This window comes from Lampetra fluviatilis, chromosome 14 (assembly GCF_964198595.1).
Source record: "Lampetra fluviatilis chromosome 14, kcLamFluv1.1, whole genome shotgun sequence".
Taxonomy (NCBI): Eukaryota; Metazoa; Chordata; class Hyperoartia; order Petromyzontiformes; family Petromyzontidae; genus Lampetra; species Lampetra fluviatilis.
The window spans coordinates 10,007,455-10,031,347 of record NC_136288.1 but is presented as its reverse complement, the minus strand read 5'-3'; the positions used below and the strand labels follow the sequence as shown (position 1 = coordinate 10,031,347).

The 23,893-nt window shown below is 51.2% G+C and overlaps 1 protein-coding gene across 1 annotated transcript; it reads right to left on the bottom strand.

The window, feature by feature from the left end:
- Positions 1–13,628: 13,628 nt before the first annotated feature.
- On the bottom strand, positions 13,629–19,093 carry KLHL31 (kelch like family member 31). Its single transcript, XM_078862685.1, has 3 exons — positions 18,884–19,093; positions 15,168–16,353; positions 13,629–14,804 (listed from the first exon to the last, which is right to left on the bottom strand). The coding sequence occupies exons 2-3, from the start codon at positions 16,346–16,348 to the stop codon at positions 14,072–14,074; spliced, it is 1,914 nt and encodes a 637-aa protein (XP_078718811.1). The 5' UTR covers positions 16,349–16,353; positions 18,884–19,093; the 3' UTR covers positions 13,629–14,071.
- Between the last annotated feature and the right edge of the window lie 4,800 nt (positions 19,094–23,893).

The window sequence follows — 23,893 nt, the reverse complement described above, 5'->3', positions numbered from 1 at the left end:
CAGCCACGTGGCCTTGGGAAATTGATCTTTCTTCAGCAGCATTGGTTCAACGTAAGCAAAACTCAGGAGCGGTTTCGATTTTCGGCGTCTCATCAGCAAATGTCGGGCTTTTGTGACAGCGGTTCCCTCGGGAGTGGAGGCGATGGCGACGAGAAGCCTCGAGCAGAGCGCGCTACAGCGAGACGCACACAGCTGCTATCCACTCACCCATCCACCCAATCACCCACCCACTCACTCACCCACTCACTCACTCATCCACTCACTCATCCACTCACCCATCCAATCAGCCACCCACTCACCCACCCACGTACCCACTCACCCACGCATCCACCCACCCACGCACCCACCCACGCACCAACTCACCCACCCACGCACCCACTCACCCACCCACGCACCCATTCAACCACTCACTCACCCATCCAATCAGCCACCCACCCACTCACTCACCCACCCACCCACCCATCCACTCAACCACTCATTTATCCACTCACTCACCCATCCAATCAGCCACCCACCCACTCACCCATCCACCCACTCAACCACTCACTCATCCACGAACTCACTCACCCACTCACTCACCCGCCACCTACTCACCCACCCACTCACCCAATACCCACTCATTCACCCACTGACCCCCCCCCCACCCATACAGCCCTCCATACCCAGGTAATTCACAGTGCGTTATGGCCGGGTACAGGTTGAGTTAATGAGTGACACGCTGGCATGTATGGTGCATGTTAATCATAGTGTACAGCCATGCATACCACTTTTAGTGAGGATGAGTGATTGAGCGATTGAGGGCGAGTGAGGTGAGTGAGGTGAGCGAGGGTGAACGAGAGTGAGTGAGGTGAGTGAGCGAGTGAGGGGGAGTGAGTTGAATGAGGCGAGTGAGGGGGAGTGAGGTGAATAAGAAAGTGAGGGTGAGTGAGCGAGGGTCAACCATATAGTGTATGTGGATGATCTGGTGATTGCTGCCCACTGGTGAATGAGTTTGAGACGATACTGCTGAACCTGGAGCATGCTACTAAGATACCATCAGCCCCACTAAAACAAAGCACCTTGCGTGGGTATTTGATTTCATCAAATGCTCCACTTGCTCAGCTCCCCATTAGTGATGGGGCAGTTGTGAAGAGATTGAAGAAGTATCCGTACTTGGGCAGTGTGCTTATGACCAGCTCCGGTTTGGCAGCGTAACGCTGTGTGGAAGCTACCTGGCCTGTCGCTCCACACGAAACTTCGGGTCTTCTCAGCCACAGTCCATTGCCTCCCTTCCCTATGCTTGCGAGACGTGGACCCCCTCCAATGGAACATTCAAAACATTCGTGCTACCCTGCCTACGATCCATCCTGGGTTTAACCAGACTGGATTGTGCGAGGAGCTCACAGATCCTTGAAAGATCTGGACACATTCCCATCAGCGAGCTCCTCCGGCATGTCGACCGCATGCCCAAGCAAGCTTCTGTTTGGCCGCATAGAGGGGGCTAAACAGGAGTGGCACGGGCTAGAGAAGAGATGGAGTGATGTGGCACGGAAGGACTTGGAGCGGAGTGGACTTGCCGATGACCAGTACCAGCGGTGTCAAGATCGGCCTCTGTGGAGGAGGAGGAGGAGGCTCGTGAAGGACGCTGCTGCTGGGCAGTGCCAGGCTAGGTGCACCGTGAGGCTACTGGGCAGTTGGAGGCAGTCGCCCTTCAGCAACATCGGAGGGCTGAGGAGCGACGCTCACAACAACGAGTGGCTGGAACGCAGAGAGTTGCCACAGTGGGGGTCACAGGTGGTGCCATCTGCCAGTCATCTCGGTCATTTGAGTCAGTCAACCCATGGCAAGCGCCGTGGTGGCGTCACTGCCACTTGTATGAATGTGGAACTTCTTTTGCACCGTACGTAGCCAACCGTGATAATCGGAGGTGGGGTGGGGGGGGGTCGACAACGCTTATTGGTGAACGGCGGTTGTTGTTGTGAGCGAGGGTGAGTGAGGTGAGTGAGGGTGTGGGGTGAGTGAGGTGAGTGAGGGTGTGGGGTGAGTGAGGTGAGTGAGGGTGAGTGAGAGTGAGTGAGGGTGTGAGGGTGACTGAGGTGAGTGGGGTGAGTGGGGTGGGTCAGGGAGCGAGGTGAGTGAGGGTGACTGTGGTGAGTGAGGTGAGTGAGGGTGACTGTGGTGAGTGTGGTGAGTGAGGTGAGTGAGTGGGGTGAGGGAGCGAGGGTGAGTGATGTGAGTGAGGTGAGGGTGAGTGAGGTGAGGTGACTAGGGTGAGTGGGGTGGGTGTGGGAGCGAGGTGAGTGAGGGTGACTGTGGTGAGTGAGATGAGTGAGGGTGAGTGAGGTGAGTGAGGTGAGTGGGGTGGGTGTGGGAGTGAGGTGAGTGAGGGTGAGTGAGGTGAGTGAGTGAGGTGAGTGAGGGTGACTGTGGTGAGTGTGGTGAGTGAGGTGAGTGAGTGGGGTGAGGGAGCGAGGGTGAGTGAGGGTGACTGTGGTGAGTGTGGTGAGTGAGGTGAGTGAGTGGGGTGAGGGAGCGAGGGTGAGTGATGTGAGTGAGGTGAGGGTGAGTGAGGTGAGGTGACTAGGGTGAGTGGGGTGGGTGAGGGAGTGAGGTGAGTGAGGGTGAGTGGGGTTAGTGAGGTGAGTGAGGGTCGCTGAGGTGACTGAGGTGAGTGAGGTGAGAGTGAGTGAGGTGAGTGAGAGTAAGTGAGGGTGAGGGAGCGAGGGTGAGGATGACTGAGTGAGGTGACTGAGGTGAGTGAGGTGAGTGAGGGTGTGGGGTGAGTGAGGTGAGTGAGGTGAGTGAGGGTGAGTGAGAGTGAGCGAGGTGAGTGAGGGTGTGAGGGTGTGAGGGTGATTAAGGTGAGTGAGGTGAGTGAGAGTAAGTGAGGGTGAGGGAGCGAGGGTGAGGATGACTGAGTGAGGTGAGTGAGGTGAGTGAGGTTGACTGAGGTGACTGAGGTGAGTGAGGGAGTGACGTGAGGGAGTGAGGTGAGGGTGAGTGTGAGGTGAGTGAGGGAGTGAGGTGAGGGTGAGTGTGAGGGTGAGCGAGCGAGTGAGGTGAGGGGGAGTGGGGTGAGTGAGGGTGACTGAGGTAAGTGAGGGTGAGCGAGCGAGGGTGAGCGAGCGAGAGTGAGTAGGGTGAGGGTGAGTGAGGTGAGTGAGGGTGACTGAGGTAAGTGAGGGTGAGCGAGCGAGAGTGAGTGGGGTGAGTGTGAGGTGAGTGAGGGAGTGAGAGTGACTGAGGTGAGTGAGCGAGGGTGAGTGGGGTGAGTGTGGGGTGAGTGTGAGGTGAGGGTGAGTGGGGTGAGTGAGGGTAAGTGAGGGTGTGAGGTGAGGGTGAGTGAGCGAGGGTGAGTGGGGTGAGTGTGAGTTGAGTAAGGTGAGGGTGAGTGGGGTGAGTGAGGGTAAGTGAGGGTGAGTGAGCGAGGGTGAGTGGGGTGAGTGTGAGTTGAGTAAGGTGAGGGTGAGTGGGGTGAGTGAGGGTAAGTGAGGGTGAGTGAGCGAGGGTGAGTGGGGTGAGTGTGAGGTGAGGCATTTGGCGCCAGCCCCGGCTGTCGTCACGCGTCACGTGGGCGCCCCCTGGCGGGTTGTGGGCGGGGACGCGGTCGTGGGTGCGGCTCCACGCGTCACCACGTCTCGTTCACGTGCAAAAGGTTCGTGGTTTGAACCCGGCCGGCCGCCCTGGTTAATACCGCGGCTGTATTAACCATCAATACACATCATGTATTTAAAACTGCTTTTTGTGTTTGGTTTGTTCCCCCCCCCCCGCCGCAGCTCCGATTAGCGTGGTTGGCTACGTACGGTGCGAAAGAAGTTCAACGTGCACGTTTGCAAACACAATATACTATGTGCTGTCTGTCTCATACTGGGCGTTCAAGATCCCGTGACGTCACTTGAAGAATGCTAGGCCATTGCGTGCCGGAGTGACCATCAAGATTGGCCAAGTACGAACAGTTAACTACACACTACTTAATTGGGAAACGCAACGAGAGCTCTCAACCACCCCACGGTGAAAACTTGACAGGACCTTCTTGAAAATTAGCCTTGAGATCCAGAGAGGCTTTTCTGTGTAACCCAGTGGAGTAAAATCAACAGTTGGGGCACCACGATGGAGAGATGTTAACTACCTCGCCTGGTACACAAGAGGTCGTGGGTTCGATTCCGACCCTGGTCACGTGGGTTTTTCTCCGGGTCCTCCGTTTTCCCCCTCCACATTTCGAATCAACGTCACCTGTTTAGAGTATTTGGCTAATTCTATAAATGTCCACGCGATGATAAGCCGCTTTGTTGCGCTATCAGTTGTGGCCAGGTCGCTTCTGAAAAAGAGAGAAATAAAAACGTGTTTTTAAGAGCTTTAGGAGTAAACTGCACAGAATTCACATCAAAGTGTTTGTCGTGTGCAGAGCGCTGGGGCATGAGTGTCACGTGCCACCAGATCTGCTGTCTTGGCAGCAGTCGCACTGGTACGTAGCGGTGTCCAGGACAGGATGTTGAAGGAACCTGGTGATTCTTGGAAATTGAGTGTTCAGGTCTATACGGCGTACATCCGTTTCAATACGGACAAAAAACATTGTCTACTTGTTCCTGTTTCTCCCTTGTGATGGGACATTCTAGGATGGACGTTGAGATTTATAAGGGCACTTGGTGACCAACAATGTTAGAATTCGTCTGTAATAAGGGAGGCACCGATAAGGGATTGACAAGTTTGTGATATATTCTTAGGTTTTTTCGGTAAAGTCACGTAGGTAAAAAAATAAAATTAATAAAAGTAAAATAAAATAAAAATCACGACGTTTCGGAAGACGGAAGCTTGTGTTGCCTCCGAAACGTCGTGACATTTTTAATTTTATTAATTTAAATGTTTTACCTACGTGACTTTACCGAAACAACCTAAGAATATGAATCCTTGCAGTCACGACAGCTTCAAATCTAGAATTAAAGTTTGTGATAGCCGCAATTTCGCTCCAAGTCCTTGCATAATTATTCAGCACACGCCTTAATTTTGCAGGAGGTATTTGCTCCACGATTCTTCTCTGGGCTGGGAAACTCATTTTGATTTGAGCATCCCGCAGGCCAACGAGGTAACGGCAGCTCGCTGCTCTTCGAAAGTGCCATGGTGCCGCCGATACAAAACAACGCGATGTGTCTGCCACCTAGCGGCACAATCTGGAGAAAAATATAGCGTGTCTCTCTCTCGTCCCATTCAAGACACGAGTCTAAAATTGCAATGACGATTGTGACAGAACAAATACGTTTCCTGACAATACCAGAGGGGTATATACAGCATCTGTAGTATCTAAAGATGCTGTATAGAGACAGCGGGCATATGCATTGTACATAGAGAGAACGAAGCAGTCATAGGCGGAAGAAAAAAAGGGAATCTTGAGTCTACCCTTAAACAGGTTTAGGTAAGTTCCGTCGGACGCACTCGGAGACGGAGGTAAGTTAAGGGCTTCCGCCAGGGTTTATTAAAGCTGTTACAATACTACACAGCAGGGTACACAACTCCCAGGGGCTAGGGGTCCTACTCTGATTCCGGGTCCCTGCCGGCTAGCTCCGGTCTCTCTCTCTCGTGTCGGATCGTGGACTCTGCCGACTCCACCGAGCAGAGAGAGAAGCATCTCTACGGCTACCACCGGCTTCTCCCCAGACTCACCACTCGATCCCTCTCTCTACCCCTGGTTCCCTCTTCACCGTTCGTACTCTCCCCGTTCCCACAGTGACCGCTTACGTCACGGGGTATCCCTTAAGTACCCTAGGAGACGTGACGTCATCGCACTCAACGGCACACCTGACGTCACGTCCCCATTTTACTCCTCTGCACAGGAACAGCACGGATGGTTCGGGGAAGAGAGTTCCCGACTATGAGGAGAGCAGCAGAGCAGAAGGAGCAACCTCCCCATTGAGTCGAGGTTGAAACTCGGCGTTTTGACAGAAGCTCGGCCTCAACAGTTGAAAACATAAAACTCCGAATTGACCAATTGATGTGTTTCACGGCATTTATGTAAACATCTATTTTAAAAGTCTGCAAGTATCAACGTTTTCAAAGTTTGCCAACCGCACGCCAGGATATATGCGGAGTCGTCTGTGACTTTTCCTTGACCAGTTTCAGCTGGGCTGTGCTGGGTGCTGACTCTGCCGTCCCAGAAATAAATAGCAGAGATCACAATCCCCAACGAGCACCGCGCTATTTTAGTGGGCGTTTCGTCATCTCTCTGCTCCACGTACCCTGTCCCCCCAATCTCTCCCAAACAGCTCCCAGTCTCTCTCTGTGTCCGTACAATCCCAACCCCCCCGACCCACATCTCTCCCCCCCCCCCATAATTCACAGTTTATTGTGGCCACATACAAGTTGAGGGGATGATGACCATGCTGATATGTTTCGATTTAAAGCTTTCGTGACTGCAGGGATTCATCTTCTTGGTTCTTTCGGTAAAGTCACGTAGAAGGGAAATAATAAAATAATAAAAATTAAACATAATAAAATAATTCTCACGACGTTTCGGCCACAACGCAAGCAGCCGTCCTCAGGTGAAGACCAGGTCTGTCGGGGAGACAGCCTGGTGGTGTTTCATTCAGACGCTGTCTCGCCGACAGACCTGGTCTTCACCTGAGGACGGCTGCTTGCGTTGTGGTCGAAACGTCGTGAGAATTATTTTATTATGTTTTATTTTTATTATTTTATTATTTCCCTTCTACGTGACTTTACCGAAAGAACCAAGAAGATGCTGATATGTGTTGTGAATGTTGATAATAGTAGCATTTTGAAGGCCTAGGTTTGGTCCCTGGCGACATGCGGTCTGTCTTCGAGGTCGGGTAGCAGGTGGATTCGTGTGGGACCTCACTGGAAGGTGGTGAATGTGAATATTGAAGGGCAATACTCACTCACATTCGCCCTTGGAAATTGATTATGCTGCAAAAACTAGGTGAGACTCAAGAGGTCAGGATGATTCTCATTGGCGAATATAATCTGGGTCATTAGTGTGCCAGTAGGGGGTGATGGTTGCGGCTTTGTGGTCTAACTTAGGGGCACTCCCGGTGGCAGCTGTCCCTGTGCACGAGTCTGCCAATTGAGGGGGTGATGTGGCTGTGTATCATCCCCAATTGAGTAATGTGCGGTGAGATTTTCTCGTTTGGAAAATGTGGACCCTGACGCCGACACACAATGGCTTACTCTTGCGAATGATGTCAAGGGATCTTGAACGTTGACTGGCAAGCAGATGGCGAGACGTATTAGCAGGGTTATTACACTGGCGGTAATAACCAGGGTGGCCGCTGGTGTTGAACCGTGAGCCTCTGCATCGGACCATCTGACCGGGCCAATGTGACCACGAACAGCGGGATGGGTCATGAGGATGTCGAGCCCTGTGACGAGGCTACAGGTTAAACCATTTATTTAAAAACAATTTTTAGTTACCAGTTACAGTCCACTGAGCTATGTAGCTATTTTTCGATAACGATATCTCAACGATGTGGCTTATAACGTGGAAGTTAATAGCAGCCCAATACTCTCTGGTTCTTTCGGTAAAAGTCACGTAGATAGAAAAACTAATGAAAGAAAACAAGACGTTTCGGCTCCACAACAGCTGAACATTTTTTCTCACCTGAAGACGGACGCTTGTGTTGCGGCCGAAACGTCGTCTTTTCTTGCATTATTGTTTCTACTCACGTGACTTTACCGAAAGAACCAGAGACTATGGATTCCTGCAGTCACGAAAGCTTCAAATCAAGCAGCCAAATACTCTAAACGCGCGATGTTGATTCTTAACGTGGAGTGAAACACCCGAGGACCCGGAGAAAAATCCACGCGACGACGTGGAGAGAGACACCGCAGACTCCAAAATATACAGGCGACGGTATCGCCACACGGATCCTGGCCAGCCACGAGAGAGCTGAGCGATAACTGTGCACACGATAACTGTGCACACGATAACTGTGTACACGATAACTGTGCACACGATAACTGTGCACACGATAACTGTGTACACGATAACTGTGCACACGATAACTGTGTACACGATAACTGTGCACACGATAACTGTGCACACGATAACTGTGCACACGATAACTGTGCACACGATAACTGTGCACACGATAACTGTGCACACGATAACTGTGCACACGATAACTGTGCACACGATAACTGTGCACACGATAACTGTGTACACGATAACTGTGCACACGATAACTGTGCACACGATAACTGTGCACACGATAACTGCACACGCGGCGTCGCTGAGGGTTTCGCGAACAGTGCCATAGTTGCCTACGTGTTGGTGTCTCGCTGTCGATACCTGCCGTACACATTGTGTCGTCATTTGCATGTTGCCGAATTCCGCTGTTTTTTAAATCCTTTATATTAAGTTCACTTGCTTGCTTGCTTGCGTGCTTACGACCGTGCAAATCTTTCGGTCGTTTTTTAATCCACTTCCCGTGATCCAATCGAGCTGATATTTTGCACACAGACTCATTGTGCGTGACAATTTATTTTCGTGAATTTTTTTTCCCAATTTTTTACACTTTTTAGGAAAAATACATTATATTTAATTACCAATTGCTTAATGGTGGCAGGCAATCATCTGACCCATAGGTGGCAGCCATCTCAAGCCAGAGGACGAGAGGACTCTAGCCGCCACGCATATAAAGGATTTATAGTGAAAAACTTTGTTTTTACGGGTTAATTTTTTTTCAGTCATTGCAGGCGGTGCCTTGCCCCCCCCCCCCTGGTGGGAAAAGCTACGAATTGGTGGGCCCCTTAAAAACCACCATGAGATGATTTGAACAGTATTGGGGCCCCGCGCCTGATCGATTGTCGGCACCGCCTTGAGCTGATAGCGCAGTTACATTCCACGCCACTGCCTTGCGCAAATCGCTCAGGCACACGAACTCCACAGCCAACCCCACCCCGAGGTGGGACAACTCCTCGATCTGTCAGGGGCATTGCCACGTGGTACATCGAGTGGTCTTGGAGCGACGTCTTCAGCGTCAACGTCACGTACAGCGGAGTGCGTCTACAGCGGCGTCCTTAACTCTTTTTCAGAGAGAGAGAAGAAGCACTTACGACAATACACATGCTGTGTATTGTCTCGGGGGGGGGGGGGTGGCACGTCAGGGGCCTTGCAATGAAGAATGCCGCTCCACGGACGTGTCAGGCGAAAGGAAGATGGGATAAGATGAATGCGATTATAAAGGTCTTATTTTAAAACGTGTTCGGGGTTAACCTACAATTCTAGATTTGAAGCTTTCGTGACTGCAAGGATTCATATTCTTAGGTTTTTTCGGTAAAGTCACGTAGGTAAAAAATAAAAATTAATAAAAGTAAAATAAAAATAAAAATCACGACGTTTCGGAGGCAACACAAGCTTCCGTCTTCAGGTGGAACCGTCACAGCACGATAGCTGTATCAAGTAAGAATATAACCTACAATTGATATGTTAAAAGAAAAAAGCGCAACATTAAATACTCGTTCATTAACTGGTCAACCACACGAGTGCAGCACCTTCCTATAGAATGTGGGACCCAACGAAACTCTTTCCTGCGTTCACCCTCACTGTGTAAGCAACACGAGAGCGAATAACACGGCCATCGAGTTTGCGTCGGACACTTTTCTTGGCATTGGCTTCAGCGGTCACGACCCTCGCTTTGATTTTACGAGACATAATCCGAGCCCTGGTCTCGTGGCTTCTGCTCTGCAGTTTATAATTAGATATAAAACACCTACTCGTCGTTGTGATAAATCTGTCAAAGCATCAACACAAACATATCAGTCTAGTTAACTGGCATGCCAGCTGCAAGGGACGTCGTAAATCGCCTTACCCAACAACATAAAACGTGTAATTCACAGGTGCAGCAAACTGTGATAAGTTTCCACTTAGGTGGGTGTAAAATAACGAAAGCAATTCCGTGATATTTCGATTTAAAGCTTTCGTGACTGCAGGGATTCATATTTTTGGTTCTTTCGGTAAAGTCACGTAGAAAGAAATTAATAAAATAATAAAAAACATAATAAAATAATTCTCACGATTATGTCTCCTTGACAGACCTGTTCTTCACCTGAAGATGGCTACTTGCGTTGTGGCCGAAACGTCGTGAGAATTATTTTATTATGTTTTATTTTTATTATTTTATTAATTTCTTTCTACGTGACTTTACCGAAAGAACCAAGAAGATGAATTCCGTGATAGTTTTACAGGACTCCATACTCTTTGGTTCTTTTGGTAAAGTCACGTAGACAGGAAATTATTAATAGATCACGACGTTTCGATCGCAACACAAGCGACCGTCTTCAGGTGCGATCGAAACGTCGTGATCTATTCATAATTTTATATCTACCTGACTTTACCGAAAGAACCAAAGAGTATGGATTCCTGCAGTCACGAAAGCTTCAATGCAAGATTTTACAGGACTCGTTTGAAAGTGAACGCAACCGATGTTCCGTGGCAATGATTTTCCGTACGAATGTCGTCTTAAAATGAAACGTCGTTTTATTCTCAAGGAAAACCTAGCACAATAAATTAACTCAACAATCACAGAAACACGCATTTGTTAAGGAGCACAGCACGAGGGACGATGCTAAGACGTGCCCAGCGCCCGGTCACTGGAGACCAGAGGTCCAGGCCACGTGCGGTGACCGGCGTGCAAGCGGGGCACGGTCGAGGAGGGGACGGGTCAGAGACGAGAAAAGCCACTGCCATGGGGCCGTCAGGTCTGTCCGTCACGCCACGGTGCGTTTGTGATTCGATTTGACAAGCGGCACGGCAAGGCTCCTCGCGGTAGATGAGTACATACACGCGAGGCCGTTTGTGGTTGTGGGTAGCTGTAAATTAGAAAGTACAACTCCTGTACAACACAACGTGGTGCAACCGCAATGTCAAATGCCTTTCTAAAACTCGTTTTGACCACTTGCTCGTCACATTAATCAGCGATTGGTATGGGGGTGGGAAATGTTCGGAGAAACCTGACGCTCCGGAAGCATCGAAAGCAAGGTTCGACCATTGAAATGGTCCAAGAACAGCGAATGTGGGGACCAGGGCAGATATCCAGCCAAGGAGCCCGCTTCACTCACCTCGGCGCCGGGGTGTTCGTGTCAACCAAATGCACAACTGCCCAGTAAATTCGGTGGGAAATCACTATGGGACGGACAATGGCTTTCAAAAATTATTTTAATTGTCTGACACCACAATGTGCATAATGCCAATCCAAATCCCGAATGTTTAAATTGTACCCAAAAACGAAATCATATGCGTCCATACATAGCCATGGCCAGGGCTAAATATCTGCTGGAGATGTCCTGGGGTCGATAGGAGCGAGTTCAAGAAAAGATTTCATCATTAAACTCTACATGAAATATTCCGTAAGAAATGTAGCCATACGAGATGAAGCTCTGGCCGCAGAGAGGTGAGACCACTTCTTTTTATAAGATCTCCTTTGTAAAAGAGATAATCTCACCGGGTTAAAGGCATCACCTTTATACAGAATGGATAGCAAACTTGAATTGGTTTAGGATGCTGTTAAAAGTAGACAATATATTATTACACCATTGGAACCTCATTTGCCAGTAAAAAATATGATAATTGTTTTTTTTACCCTTCTATCTGGCAACAAAAACTGTAACCTTTTTTTACAAGTAGTCATGTTTGCATAGACCACAATACCTGCAGTCATAATGCAAACAAAAACATAACTCTGATAATGTATGCACTGTCCTTGAAGTTGATTGGTCCACACCCGAGACAGCTTTTGTGCGCCTTTTGGCATCATCTGGTCCAACCCATGTGAGACTAGGCTCTAAGGAAAGCTGTCTCATGTGTGCACCAATCAACTTCAAGGACAGTGCATACATTATCAGAGTTATGTTTTTTGTTTGCATTATGACTGCAGGTATTGTGGTCTATGCAAACATGACTCATTGTAAAACAGGTGTCAGTTTTTGTTGCCAGATAGAAGGGTAAAAAACCAATTATCATTATAATATATTACTTCAGAAGTTAACATGCCCAGGCATATACCATTCACTCATTCGTTCAAGTTAGATAATTAACTTAAATTAGCACTGCTTCAGTGATCATAACTATCCTGGTCCTTGGGCATGGCAACAGGCCACCTTACGCTGATGGACGCTTGTGTTGTGCCCGAAACGTCGTGATTCATTTTATTTCATACCTACGTGACTTTACCGAAAGAACCAAAGTTTATGGATTCCTGTAGTCACGAAAGCTTCAAATCAAGATTGAACAGGCCACCTGTTTCACAAAATCCCCACCATGAAAGTGTACATATAAACCATGCACCACCCCCAAAATCGCCCCCTCATACCAACATTCAAGATTCCATTAATAATCAACGTTTTTGGGTTTAGATCGCGTTATTTATAAATGTGTCGTAACCCTCCACCACCCGACACGGCCAATCAGTAAAAAAGTGTCACGTTGACAAAAGACAAATAGTTCACTGCTTTAGCCCACCGGTGTGTTGAAGCGTGAAACCACAACATTTACAATTTATAAATAACGCGATCTAAACCCAAAAACGTTGATTATGAATAATATTGGTCGCGAAAGCCTGCTACGTGTTATTCAAGATTCCAGTTTTCCTGCTGGGGCAGAGGTCGTTAATCCATATGGTCGGGGGCCAAATGTGTAATGTCTGTGCAGGTCACAGCCACAGAGCCACACCGAGTCGTGGGCCATGGGTGTACGTACCGTCTCATGGACCACAGTCCAGATGGACGAAAACACTTTACAGAGATGGACAATGGCGACTATATGATGTATGGATGTATGCGTGCTAAACTTCTTTCACACCGTACGTAGCCAACCATGCTAATCGGAGGTGCTTCGAGTTTGGCAACTGGATGTTAAACGGCTACCGGGTTTGGCAGAAGTGACGGTGAGGTGTGGTAACGTCAATAGGCATTGGCTGTGGTGACCGCGTTGCTCTTGTGCCGATGGTGGTGGTGGTGGTGACGATAGGGATATGAAGGGAGGGGCATGGCTGGAGGTTCTCGCATGGGCACTGCTCTCATCATGGCCTGCAGCTCAGGCACGGGACACGAGGTTAGAACATCGCTTGCGTCATTTCACATTGTGATGAATAAAAGTGAGAAAATTTGAAAAAACAAACTTGTTAAAACGATGAATTAAGTCTGCACGGCAGTATTAACTGACAAAAAGGCAAAGTTTGGTGTCATTTTAGAAAACTCAAAGCACAACTCCAAAAATGATTCTAAAACTGAAACACATTTTCATAACAAAAAGATAAAACAATATATCAGGTAGTTTTTTTTTTAAGTATACAGACGGAAGACGGGGGGGGGGGGATGGGCACAGGACTGCCAGATTACTTCAAGTCAGGCATTTTATTTATAATCGGATACCATTTCCCTAAATGTGTGCACAGCATAATTGCATACGCTCTCAAAGAACTTCGCTCAGATGGAAGAATGGAGAACGTCACACGTGAAAAATATACGTGAATACGGGTAAATCCCAGAAACCCTACGGACTGCGCTTGCCTGGTTCCTCATGGCATCGTCAGTGCCACGCCACATGGGAGACATAATCACCCAGACGGGGGGCAGTGCTGCCAAAGCCTAGGACCTTGTTTGCTGAATTTTTTCACGACATATCCACGCAAATATAGACCGGGCAAAAGTGGCGTATTTTTTTATTGTTAATAATTCTCTCTTCTGCATAGGTAAACAAGAGATACGGGGTTAGAGGAGCCTTTGTGCACAGACAGTCACGATATCTCTGGTGGTTGTGCTAATCGTGGGGATGCACCACATCCTACCACACGACGCGGTGCAGGAAAATCCATTAAACCCGGGGAACTGCTGTACCATGCCATGGAATCTTCACCAGGGTCGCAATATTGCAAGTGCCGCTAACTTTTTTGCTGTTGAAATCTATCAGCCATCTTATCTGCAAATGCTCCTTCCATAGACAAAGGGGCAGAACGGCGGGTCTACTAATGCCCTCACAGGCAAGACGATTTGCAGATAAGGGGGGGGAGGACGGGGAGTTCTACCACGCAGGTACAATAACGGTGACGAGGCTGTGGATCCCCCCCACTCATCCCCGACGGCGGCGTTAGATGCTGAGTGGCACGGAAGACGCTGAGCTGGCGCGTGACTCGCGGAGGCCCCGGCGGGGCATGAGCAGCGCGCAGCACGAGACGCCCACCACGGCGTCGCACAGCTCGTCTTCCTCCGCCCACTCGTTATTCTCCGCGTCGAACACCTGGATGCACTTCTTGTACTTCTTCTCGCCCTCGTTCCAGCCGCCGCACACGTACAGCCTGTGGTTGAGCAGCGTCGCTCCCGCCGTGCTCACGCCGATTGCCAGGGGGGCCATGTAGCTCCACTGGCTCGAAAACGGGTTGAACGCCTCCACCGTCAGCACGTCGACGCGCTCCCCCCGCGGGCCCAGCTGGCTGCCGCCGACCACGAACACTCGCTCGCCCAGCGACACCGAGCAGTGCCAGCCGCGCGGGGTGCTCAGGCTGGCGCGCTCCTGCCACCGGTCCGTCGAGGGGTCGTAGCCGCACACCGTGCGCGAGTACGCGTTGCTTATGTATCCGCCCGTGACGAGGATATTGCCGTCGGAGACCGCGCTGGCGTGGCAGCAGCGCGCCACATCCAGGGCGGCCTTGGGCTGCCACTGGTTGACGGCCGGCACGTAGGACTCGACGGCCAGCAGGGGGCCCTCCAGGTTGCGACCGCCGATGGCGTAGAGCTGCCCGTTCAAGGCGCTCATGCTGAAGTGGGTTCGCCGTTGGCTCATGCTCGCGAGTTGGATCCAGTTGTTGAAACGAGGATCGTACCTGCGCAGGGGTACGGCAGCGATGATTTAATGTCAAAAACGGCACGATTGAAGCGCACCGGCATCACCATGCATGATGTCAGAGTTACGGCTGCTGAGCTGTGTAGCGCTTTTTCAGATGCGACCTCGTCACACATGATAGCTCAACAAAGCGGCTTATCACGCGGAAATTTATAGCAGCCAGCTATTCTAAAACGCATGTTTATAAATGTGGGGAGACAAAAACGGAGAAAAATCCAAGTGACCACGGGGAGAGACACATGCAAACTCCAAATATACAGCAGGCATCAGGGTCGAACCCACGACTTCCTGCATACCAGGCGAGGTAGTTAACATCTACCTAGCCACCGTGGGAGTGCGTTACCTGCAGACGGTGCTCACGGCGTGCTTGGCTTGATTCCTTGCGTCATTCTGGTCCTCGCCTCCCGCCACGTAAAGGAACCCGTCCATGACTGCCACGCACTGGTTAAAGCTTTTGGCCACCATCTCAGTGAGCTTTCCCCAGCCCATCTCGGGGTCTCGGTACAGCACGTCTCTGTTCAGCGACTTCTCCGTGAGCGCCGAGCGCCCGCCGACCGTCACGAGCACCTTGAGGCCTCCACGCAGCTTAGTCCGCCGAGACTGAAGCGTGTTCTGTTGGTAGGGCAGCAGGTGGTAGTTCATGGCGTCCACTAGCAGCTTGTGGCAGTCGTGGTCCTGCATCATTCTGGGCACCGTCTGCACGTACGTCACCAAGTCGTGAGCTGAAATGGTGCTGAAGCGAATGTTGCTGAGCAGATCTCCGGAGAACTTGAGGCGTTTATCGTCGTGCTCGAGCCACTTGAGAGCAATGTGAAAAGCGGTGAGCTCCGAATTAATCTCGAGCGTGTCATCTTGGAGGAACTGGTTGATTTGATCGAAACTCAGCTTAAGGAATTCCTCCGTTTCTGAGAAATCGACAAAATTCTCCCTGAGAAACTTTTCGGCCACATCTTTGGTGTTGTGCAGGTCAAAGGCACGGGCGATGTTGGCCACGTGGAGGCAATTCTCCACGTTCAACTCCTTCATCAAATAGTCGCAGCACATCTTGAGCAGGGACGAGACCTGCAGGCGGGTTGCCGAGGAGAGCACGCTTCCCACCGTGGCGAGGGACAGGCCGAGCCTGCCCGTGTAAGCGTACGTGACGACCCCAGCCATGCCCACGGCGGACACGTCGTTCACCTCAACCTTCTGAAGCATGGGGTCCTTGCGCAGCACACTCCTGATGTACTCGCTGCAGGACGCGACCACCACTTTGTGCACCTCGAACGACTTTGTCTTGGTGACCAGCGTGAAATCGCAGAGGAATTTCTCATTTTGCATAAACTTGAGCCCTTCCAGAAGCTTCTCGCTGTGCGCTGGATTGCCGACGTCGGAGACGGCCTTGGGTAGTCCGTTCCATTCGTCCAGGTGGTTATTCCAGATGTTGACTTTGTTGATCTCCTTTTCGGCGAGCATTTGCATGATGGACATGTCGGTAACCTCATCCTTGTTTACCTTCTTGTTGCTCTTCTTTTTGGGTGCCATTGGATCTGCGCCCGAGACACCCACACACCGTGCAAGGTTACGAGCCCGCCGCAAGCGGAGAGGGGAGCATTGGCGAGATCGCAGCGGTCAACGTTACATTCACCACGGGACACTTTTCCAAAACATTGCCAGCCAGCCGTCGTAAAAGTCGGATCGGCTGCTGACAGAGCAGCTTCAAGTTTCCAAATTCATATCGCTTAACCCAAGTGAGAAATCAAGAGATGGGGGGGGGGGTTGGATAGTCAGTCGCACGCGCAAGAGTGACCTGGGTAGATAAAACCATGAGATTTAAACTACATCAGACACAAAAAAGATATATGGAAACTAATGAACCCTCTCTCCAAAAACATCGTAGCTCGCGGCAAAATATAACGCTCTTTCTGATTCATCAGACACCTGCAATTAAGGCTTTTACGCGGACGCACGAGAGCGAATGACATCAAATCTTTAAATAGGAGCAGGACGGGCGAGCAGCCGGCACTGTAGGACAGCGCCATCGCCTTGTAAGGCGGGCGACCCTACAAGGCGCCAGTGCCTCGCGCTATCAATACGCGCGCGGCTGCGCTATTCATAGCGCAGCGCGCTGGACAACAACGCTCAGCGCATTCCCGACCCGCGGCGACTCTCACTGCAAGTGTCCCACAGAGCCGGGCAAGTGTCCCACAGAGCCGGGCAGTGTCTCACAGAGCCGGGCAAGTGTCCCACAGAGCCGGGCAGTGTCCCACAGAGCCGGGCAAGTGTCCCACAGAGCCGGGCAGTGTCTCACAGAGCCGGGTAGTGTCCCACAGAGCCGGGCAAGTGTCCCACAGAGCCGGGCAGTGTCCCACAGAGCCGGGCAGTGTCCCACAGAGCCGGGCAGTGTCCCACAGAGCCGGGCAAGTGTCCCACAGAGCCCGGCAGTGTCCCACAGAGCCGGGCAAGTGTCCCACAGAGCCGGGCAAGTGTCCCACAGAGCCGGGCAAGTGTCCCACAGAGCCCGGCAGTGTCCCACAGAGCCGGGCAAGTGTCCCACAGAGCCGGGCAGTGTCCCACAGAGCCGGGCAGTGTCCCACAGAGCCGGGCAGTGTCCCACAGAGCCGGGAAAGTGTCCCACAGAGCCGGGCAGTGTCCCACAGAGCCGGGCAGTGTTCCACAGAGCCGGGCAGTGTCCCACAGAGCCGGGTAGTGTCTCACAGAGCCGGGCAGTGTCCCACAGAGCCGGGCAGTGTCCCACAGAGCCGGGCAGTGTCCCACAGAGCCGGGCAAGTGTCCCACAGAGCCGGGCAGTGTCCCACAGAGCCGGGCAGTGTCCCACAGAGCCGGGCAGTGTCCCACAGAGCCGGGCAGTGTCCCACAGAGCCGGGTAGTGTCCCACAGAGCCGGGCAGTGTCCCACAGAGCCGGGCAGTGTCCCACAGAGCCGGGCAGTGTCCCACAGAGCCGGGCAGTGTCCCACAGAGCCGGGCAAGTGTCCCACAGAGCCGGGCAGTGTCCCACAGAGCCGGGCAAGTGTCCCACAGAGCCGGGTAGTGTCTCACAGAGCCGGGCAAGTGTCCCACAGAGCCGGGCAAGTGTCCCACAGAGCCGGGCAAGTGTCCCACAGAGCCGGGCAAGTGTCCCACAGAGCCGGGCAAGTGTCCCACAGAGCCGGGCAAGTGTCCCACAGAGCCGGGTAGTGTCCCACAGAGCCGGGCAGTGTCCCACAGAGCCGGGCAAGTGTCCCACAGAGCCGGGTAGTGTCTCACAGAGCCGGGCAAGTGTCCCACAGAGCCGGGCAATGTCCCACAGAGCCGAGCAAGTGTCCCACAGAGCCGGGCAAGTGTCCTACAGAGCCGGGCAATGTCCCACAGAGCCGAGCAAGTGTCCCACAGAGCCGGGCAAGTGTCCTACAGAGCCGGGCAGTGTCCCACAGAGCCGGGCAAGTGTCCCACAGAGCCGGGCAAGTGTCCCACAGAGCCGGGCAATGTCCCACAGACCAGGGGGCGGAATCCCCTTGAGCTGGGCGCCTGGTGCCCAGCGGGGTCACGGCTCGACACCCAACTGGGGTGCCGAGCCCTGCTCTCGCCTCCACCACCTCCTCCTCATCCTCCTCCATCACCTCCTCATCCTCATCCTCCTCCTCCACCACCTCCTCCTCCATCACCTCCTCATCCTCCTCCTCCACCACCTCCTCGTCATCCACCTCCTCATCCCTGTGACCTTGACCCCTGCGCTTTGTCGCCGCCCCCAGCGCCGACTCGGCCGATCCTGTCGCAGGTTCCTGTCGTCGAAGCGACCTGCCGGCGAGCCGACGGAGCGATTCCAATGTCTAGCCGCCACTACTGGACATCAGCGAGGGAACAGCAAGAGCTTTACGGCTCATCGGATTCCTCCAGAGTCTAAACAAAGATTCCGATGAACGCAAATAGAGTGCGGCACGGAAAACTCCGTGCATTGTCCAGCGTCATCCGGCAACTTTTTTGTTGTTTTGGGGCGACTTTCCGCAGTGACGCAGCCACGTGCTTTGGGGAACCCGTGGGTTCACGTGGTCTCGGGGGGACGGGCGGGGGTCTCTTACCGGCTTGGAGACCGTGGACTCCGGGAGCTTGCGATCCGAGAGACTCTGGGTGCCAGCAGAGCCTTGGAGCCCGTAGATTGGGAATCTGTAGCCCGGAGCTGGGAGCCAGGAGCTGGCGCGGGGGTTACGCGCGCACGGACACGCGCTTATGAAGCCACCGGCACTCGTTTTCTTCGCGCAGGGAGAAACACGGCCGGGGCGAATCACGACGGAGCACGCGCAGGAATCGGTGGGGGGTGGTGGTGTGGGGGGGGTATCACTCCGCCAGTGATGCGGCTGTCAGCTGTGCGCGTCTGTCCGTGAGGGGGGTGGGAAAGTCGGTGGCTCGAAGGACAATTTCATCTTCTAGCGCAGGAGTTACAATTGTTAGGGGGAAACTCGTGCAAGTAGAAAGGGTGGTTTGCCGTTGATCACGTTTATTGTGTTTGATGAGTAAGATTGCGTTCGCGAGATCTGACTGCTGCTGCTGCTGCTCTGGTGACGACGGTATCTGATGATAAATCATGAGGGATTAATTTATTTAATGTCAACACCATTGCAAACACACCAAGATACAACACACCCTCGTGGGACTGGATTAACGAAACGAAAAATCGTTAACAATGATTGGCCTCAGAAATATGAGGGCCCAAAAAAATCTAAAGTTATAGCTTTTTTGCTGTTGCTTAAAATCTGATGTCAAGTTTGAATTGTATGCCCTTGCAAAAAAACCTCCAAACGTAAACCCACGTGGGCTGAGACTCAAAACCAGGGGAGACATTTGCTCCTCAATTTGCCGAGGGATCCAAGATTTACATTTTCAATCCTTGTGCCACTTTTGAATTCAGCAATTGCTCGGACGCCCACGTACAAACGTTGCTGGGTTCAACAATAATGTGAAATGTGTTTTGTTCCCTCATAAAACATTCCTGATCAATCTTCTTGGTTCTTTCGGTAAAGTCACGTAGAAGGGAAATAATAAAAATGGCTTTTTTATTTTATTATTTCCCTTCTACGTGACTTTACCGAAAGAACCAAGAAGATGAATCCCTGCAGTCACGAAAGAAGCTTTAAATCGAAATTGTCAATCCTTGTGCCACGTTTGAATTCAGCCCACGTACAAACGTTGCTGTGTTCAACAATAATGTGAAATGTGTTTTGTTCCCTCATAAAACATTGCTTATTAACTCAGGACCTCAGTTCTCCAATGCCAAATCGTGCACATGGCAAACGTATCACGCCAGCTAATGGGCCCTCGTGCATCATGGGGCCGTCCATAAATGACGTCACGCGATTTTTGACCCCCCCCTCGTCACACGGCGTCACAAAGTCAGACCCCCCCCCTCAAATATGACGTCACAAAGCTCTGCCCCTCCCCCCCCAAAAAAATTCAACATGCTTCAAATCGCTTTAAACTATTGTCATTGTAGTGCGTATTTAATGTGGCGCTGCACTCTGATGTTGTAGGAGAAAACATTTAGTAAAAAGTCTATTTCATTAAGTAGAACGTTGATTTAAAGCTTTCGTGACTGCAGGAATCCACACCTGATGATGATTGCTTGTGTTGCAGTCGAAACGTCGTGAGAATTTTTATTGTTTTATATTCATATTCTTTTATTATTTCCCTTCTACGTGACTTTACCGAAAGAACCAAGAATATAAGTAGAACGTGTTGTCTATATTTATTTAAAGTTGCGCATTTTTATGTGACGTCACATTTCTCACCCCCCCCCCTCGTCACACATCATCACAAATGTCTGACCCCCCCGCAGGTGCGTGACGTCATTTATGGACGGCCTCCATAGGTACAGGAGGAGTAGACATGGGACGTTGGGCCAACGTTGGGAGAAAGAAAGTTTTTTTTTAAAAATTAAGTTTCGTTGCAGTTTATTTTGTTTACCAGGTGAGTCCTCAAGCGACCAGGATAGTCTCATTTGCAAGAGTGACCTGGGGCATTAATCTGCCAGTAGGTGGTGATGATTTTCCTTGCGATGTATGTTGAACTTCTTTCACATCATACGTAGCCAACCGTGCTAATCGGAGGTGTGTGGGGGGGGGGGGGGACGACAACAAACTAAACACATAAAGCAGTTCTAAAGAAACGAGTTTTCACTCTAGATTTAAAAGTGTATAGCTCCTTATAGAGGAAGGAAGAGCGTTCCAGACGGCCGCAGAAGCACATCTGAAAGCGCGCGATGCCGTGACCGTCTTTGATTGATCGTTTGCCAAATTGATCGATCTGCGCAATCGAATTTGGAAAATGTGGACCCTGACTCTGGCACACGATGGCATAGTCTTGGGAATTACATCAGGGGATTTTGAACGTCATCTGCGAGGCAGAGGGCAGGAGGAACTGTTAGGGTTATTACACCTGTAGTGATAACCAGGTCGGCCGCAGGCTTTGAACCCCGAACATCTGCAACAAAGTAACGGTCGCGTTGTCGCTGGGCCGTGTCACCTGCCTATGAAATTCATTTTACTGGTAGGAACCTCCTGGTTACACCAGCCCACAGGGGATTATTGTGTCCGTCCGTCGTGCAGGGAGGGGCTGGGTGGGGAGGGGCTTGGTGGGGAGGGTGGGGCTGGGTGGGGAGGGTGGGGCTGGGTGGGGGTGGGAGGGGTGGGGCTGGGTGGGGAGGGGCTGGTCACCTCGTGGTGCGCTTATAAAACTCAACGTTTAACCTACTCACGCCGGCTTGTGCCCGCCCTCACAGTCGGCCATATTTTGCGGAATACACCACGCCGCCGTTGACCCTGGCCATTGACCGAGCAACCCAACGTTCCTACCAGCTCCCTCCGCAGGAATGCGTTCATTACAGTCCGTTCTATAATGGCGTGTTGTGTTCATAACGCGAATTGAATATAACGCGATTCACTGATGAGGGAACACATTTTTGTACAACTCGGATGCGAATTAAGTGAACGAAATTACATCGCGCGAGTAGGAATGAGCGGTTGTACGGCGGCCTAGGCGTAGCATCGCACGAGGCATTGGGATGCTGCTGGATGCTTCTATATGCTACCCACGCGCCTCAGTCTTTGTTCAGCCTGCGTACGCATCTCAAGTGTTATTGCGGACTGTGCTTTACCCTATACTATACATTATTTCGCGATTTTTCCATAACGTGGTGTTCTTCAGGATCGCAACTACCTCGTTATAGGAGGACGGGCTGTATTTTTTGTTCACTGCACCATTAAAATCCAGTCCACATTCTCCCGGGGTTTTCGTCGGTTTAGTGCAGAAGGAAATAATCCATATAATGTTTCGGTAAATGTTTTCTTTTCTCTTTAACTAGCATGCCACAAACATCGACTTAAATATAGCCACTTAGCAGACTGTGCACATATTTGCTATAGCTGAAATAACGACACTAATACTAGAACACAACTGTGGCTAGTGTAACAAAGACAGGATATTGGTCTATACACCGTGGTCCAGGATCACAATAGAGTCGGCTACTACAGTTTTGCTCGTCAGCCTGTGGGACACGCTATAACGAGCTTAATTAGATTACCTAAAAATACACACTTGTGGATTTGTTTCACTCTCTTGTTTAGTTTGTCACAAGCACCACGTGTCATTTTCCGTCTCGTAGGTCATCTTGGAGTGCAGACTGAAGCGAGGACATTATTATTTGAGCTGCAATATTTGTTGTTTGTGTGTCCCGCACCAAGTAGGCTATGCTTGGGGGGGGGAGGGAGGATGCCCTTTCAGCCTTGTAGAGAGTGTGAATGAGGATGCCCTTTCAGCCTTGTAGAGAGTGTGAATGAGTAGCGATCTTCTACTGCACAGAGGGGGGGGGGGGGTCACAGCAAGAGACTGCATTACGGACACGAGTTCCACGTCGCATTCGGGAAAAGTTAGTGGCAACATTGATAACACTGATGTTATGATGAAAATCTGTCAACAAGACAACATCACAGCACGATAACCATTTCCCTCCCCATTAACAGTAGGCGAGAGATGATTGCTTCTGGGCCCGCACGAGCACAGCGTCACACGGAGGCTTGACACTGGTCAATCACGCCGGCCTTGAGGACTTCCTTGCGCGTGTCGAGGATCACGTCGTAGCAGCACTGGAGCCGGCTCTGCTGCTCAAGCGTCTTGAGGCGTAGCGCGCGGATAAGACGCAGCAGCATGAGCCGGCGGTACATGATGAGGTGGGCCCGCATGCGCGCTCTGCTCTCCTCCCTCAGCTGCCTGTGCTCGGCGCAGGCGTCCCGGGCCCGTCTCAGCGCCTCGGGGTCGCGGCGCGGTGCGGAACTCTCCCGGGCAGCGGCACGCGTCGGCGAGGGGAAGACGCCGGAGCGATCGCCGCCTTCTCCGCCGTCTAGCGGCACCGCGGTAGAGGGGGAGCCACCGGTGCGTGGTGGTGGTGGTGGGGAGCGCTGGGGGTCCGCAGAATCTCTGTCTGAAATTTGACTGAAATTGTCATGCGGACGTTCAACATACGTGCAACTGTCAGCTTTGGCGTTCGAAATGTCGTTTTTGGGATTGAAAACATTTTTTGAAGAGTTTGCATCGTTTAACTTTGTGATGTTAGTATCATTATCCGATGCCACGTCGCCAGCGAGGAAGCCTTGTGAAGAATTACGTTCATGCTCTTTAATGTTTACATAGTTGAGGTCTTGTGAACTGTGTTCAGATTGTCTGTCACTGTATGTAGAATATTTTCCTTCTCTCGCCCCAACAAACTCAGAGCTGGGACTCTGTCCATGCAAATTTTTGCAATCAGTTTTGGAATCTGTCTTTTCAAAACAGGCTTGAGCATCTTCCCCAAGTGCTGTGTACAAGTCCTTAGAATCCAAACATATCGAGGCCTGTGTACTCGTTTCCTTATCCATTTCATTTCTTCCCTCTTCATTTCCTGAATTCACGTTCACTTCCTTTGAATCTTTTAGGAAATCCCTGGTAACGGAGTTTTCTTCTTTGCTTTTTGGAATTTCCAACGAGCCATGAGACTCTACGGAATCAAGAATTAACGTGTTCCCACCGGGTAGAAGTTTACAGGAGGAAGCTTGTGAATGTCC

Excerpts from the sequence above, each read along its gene's own strand:
- KLHL31 (XM_078862685.1), bottom strand. The coding sequence starts at position 16,348 with ATGGCACCCAAAAAGAAGAGCAACAAGAAGGTAAACAAGGATGAGGTT. Across the intron at positions 14,805-15,167 it reads GCCGTGAGCACCGTCTGCAG|GTACGATCCTCGTTTCAACA; the intron begins GTAACGCACTCC and ends ACCCCTGCGCAG.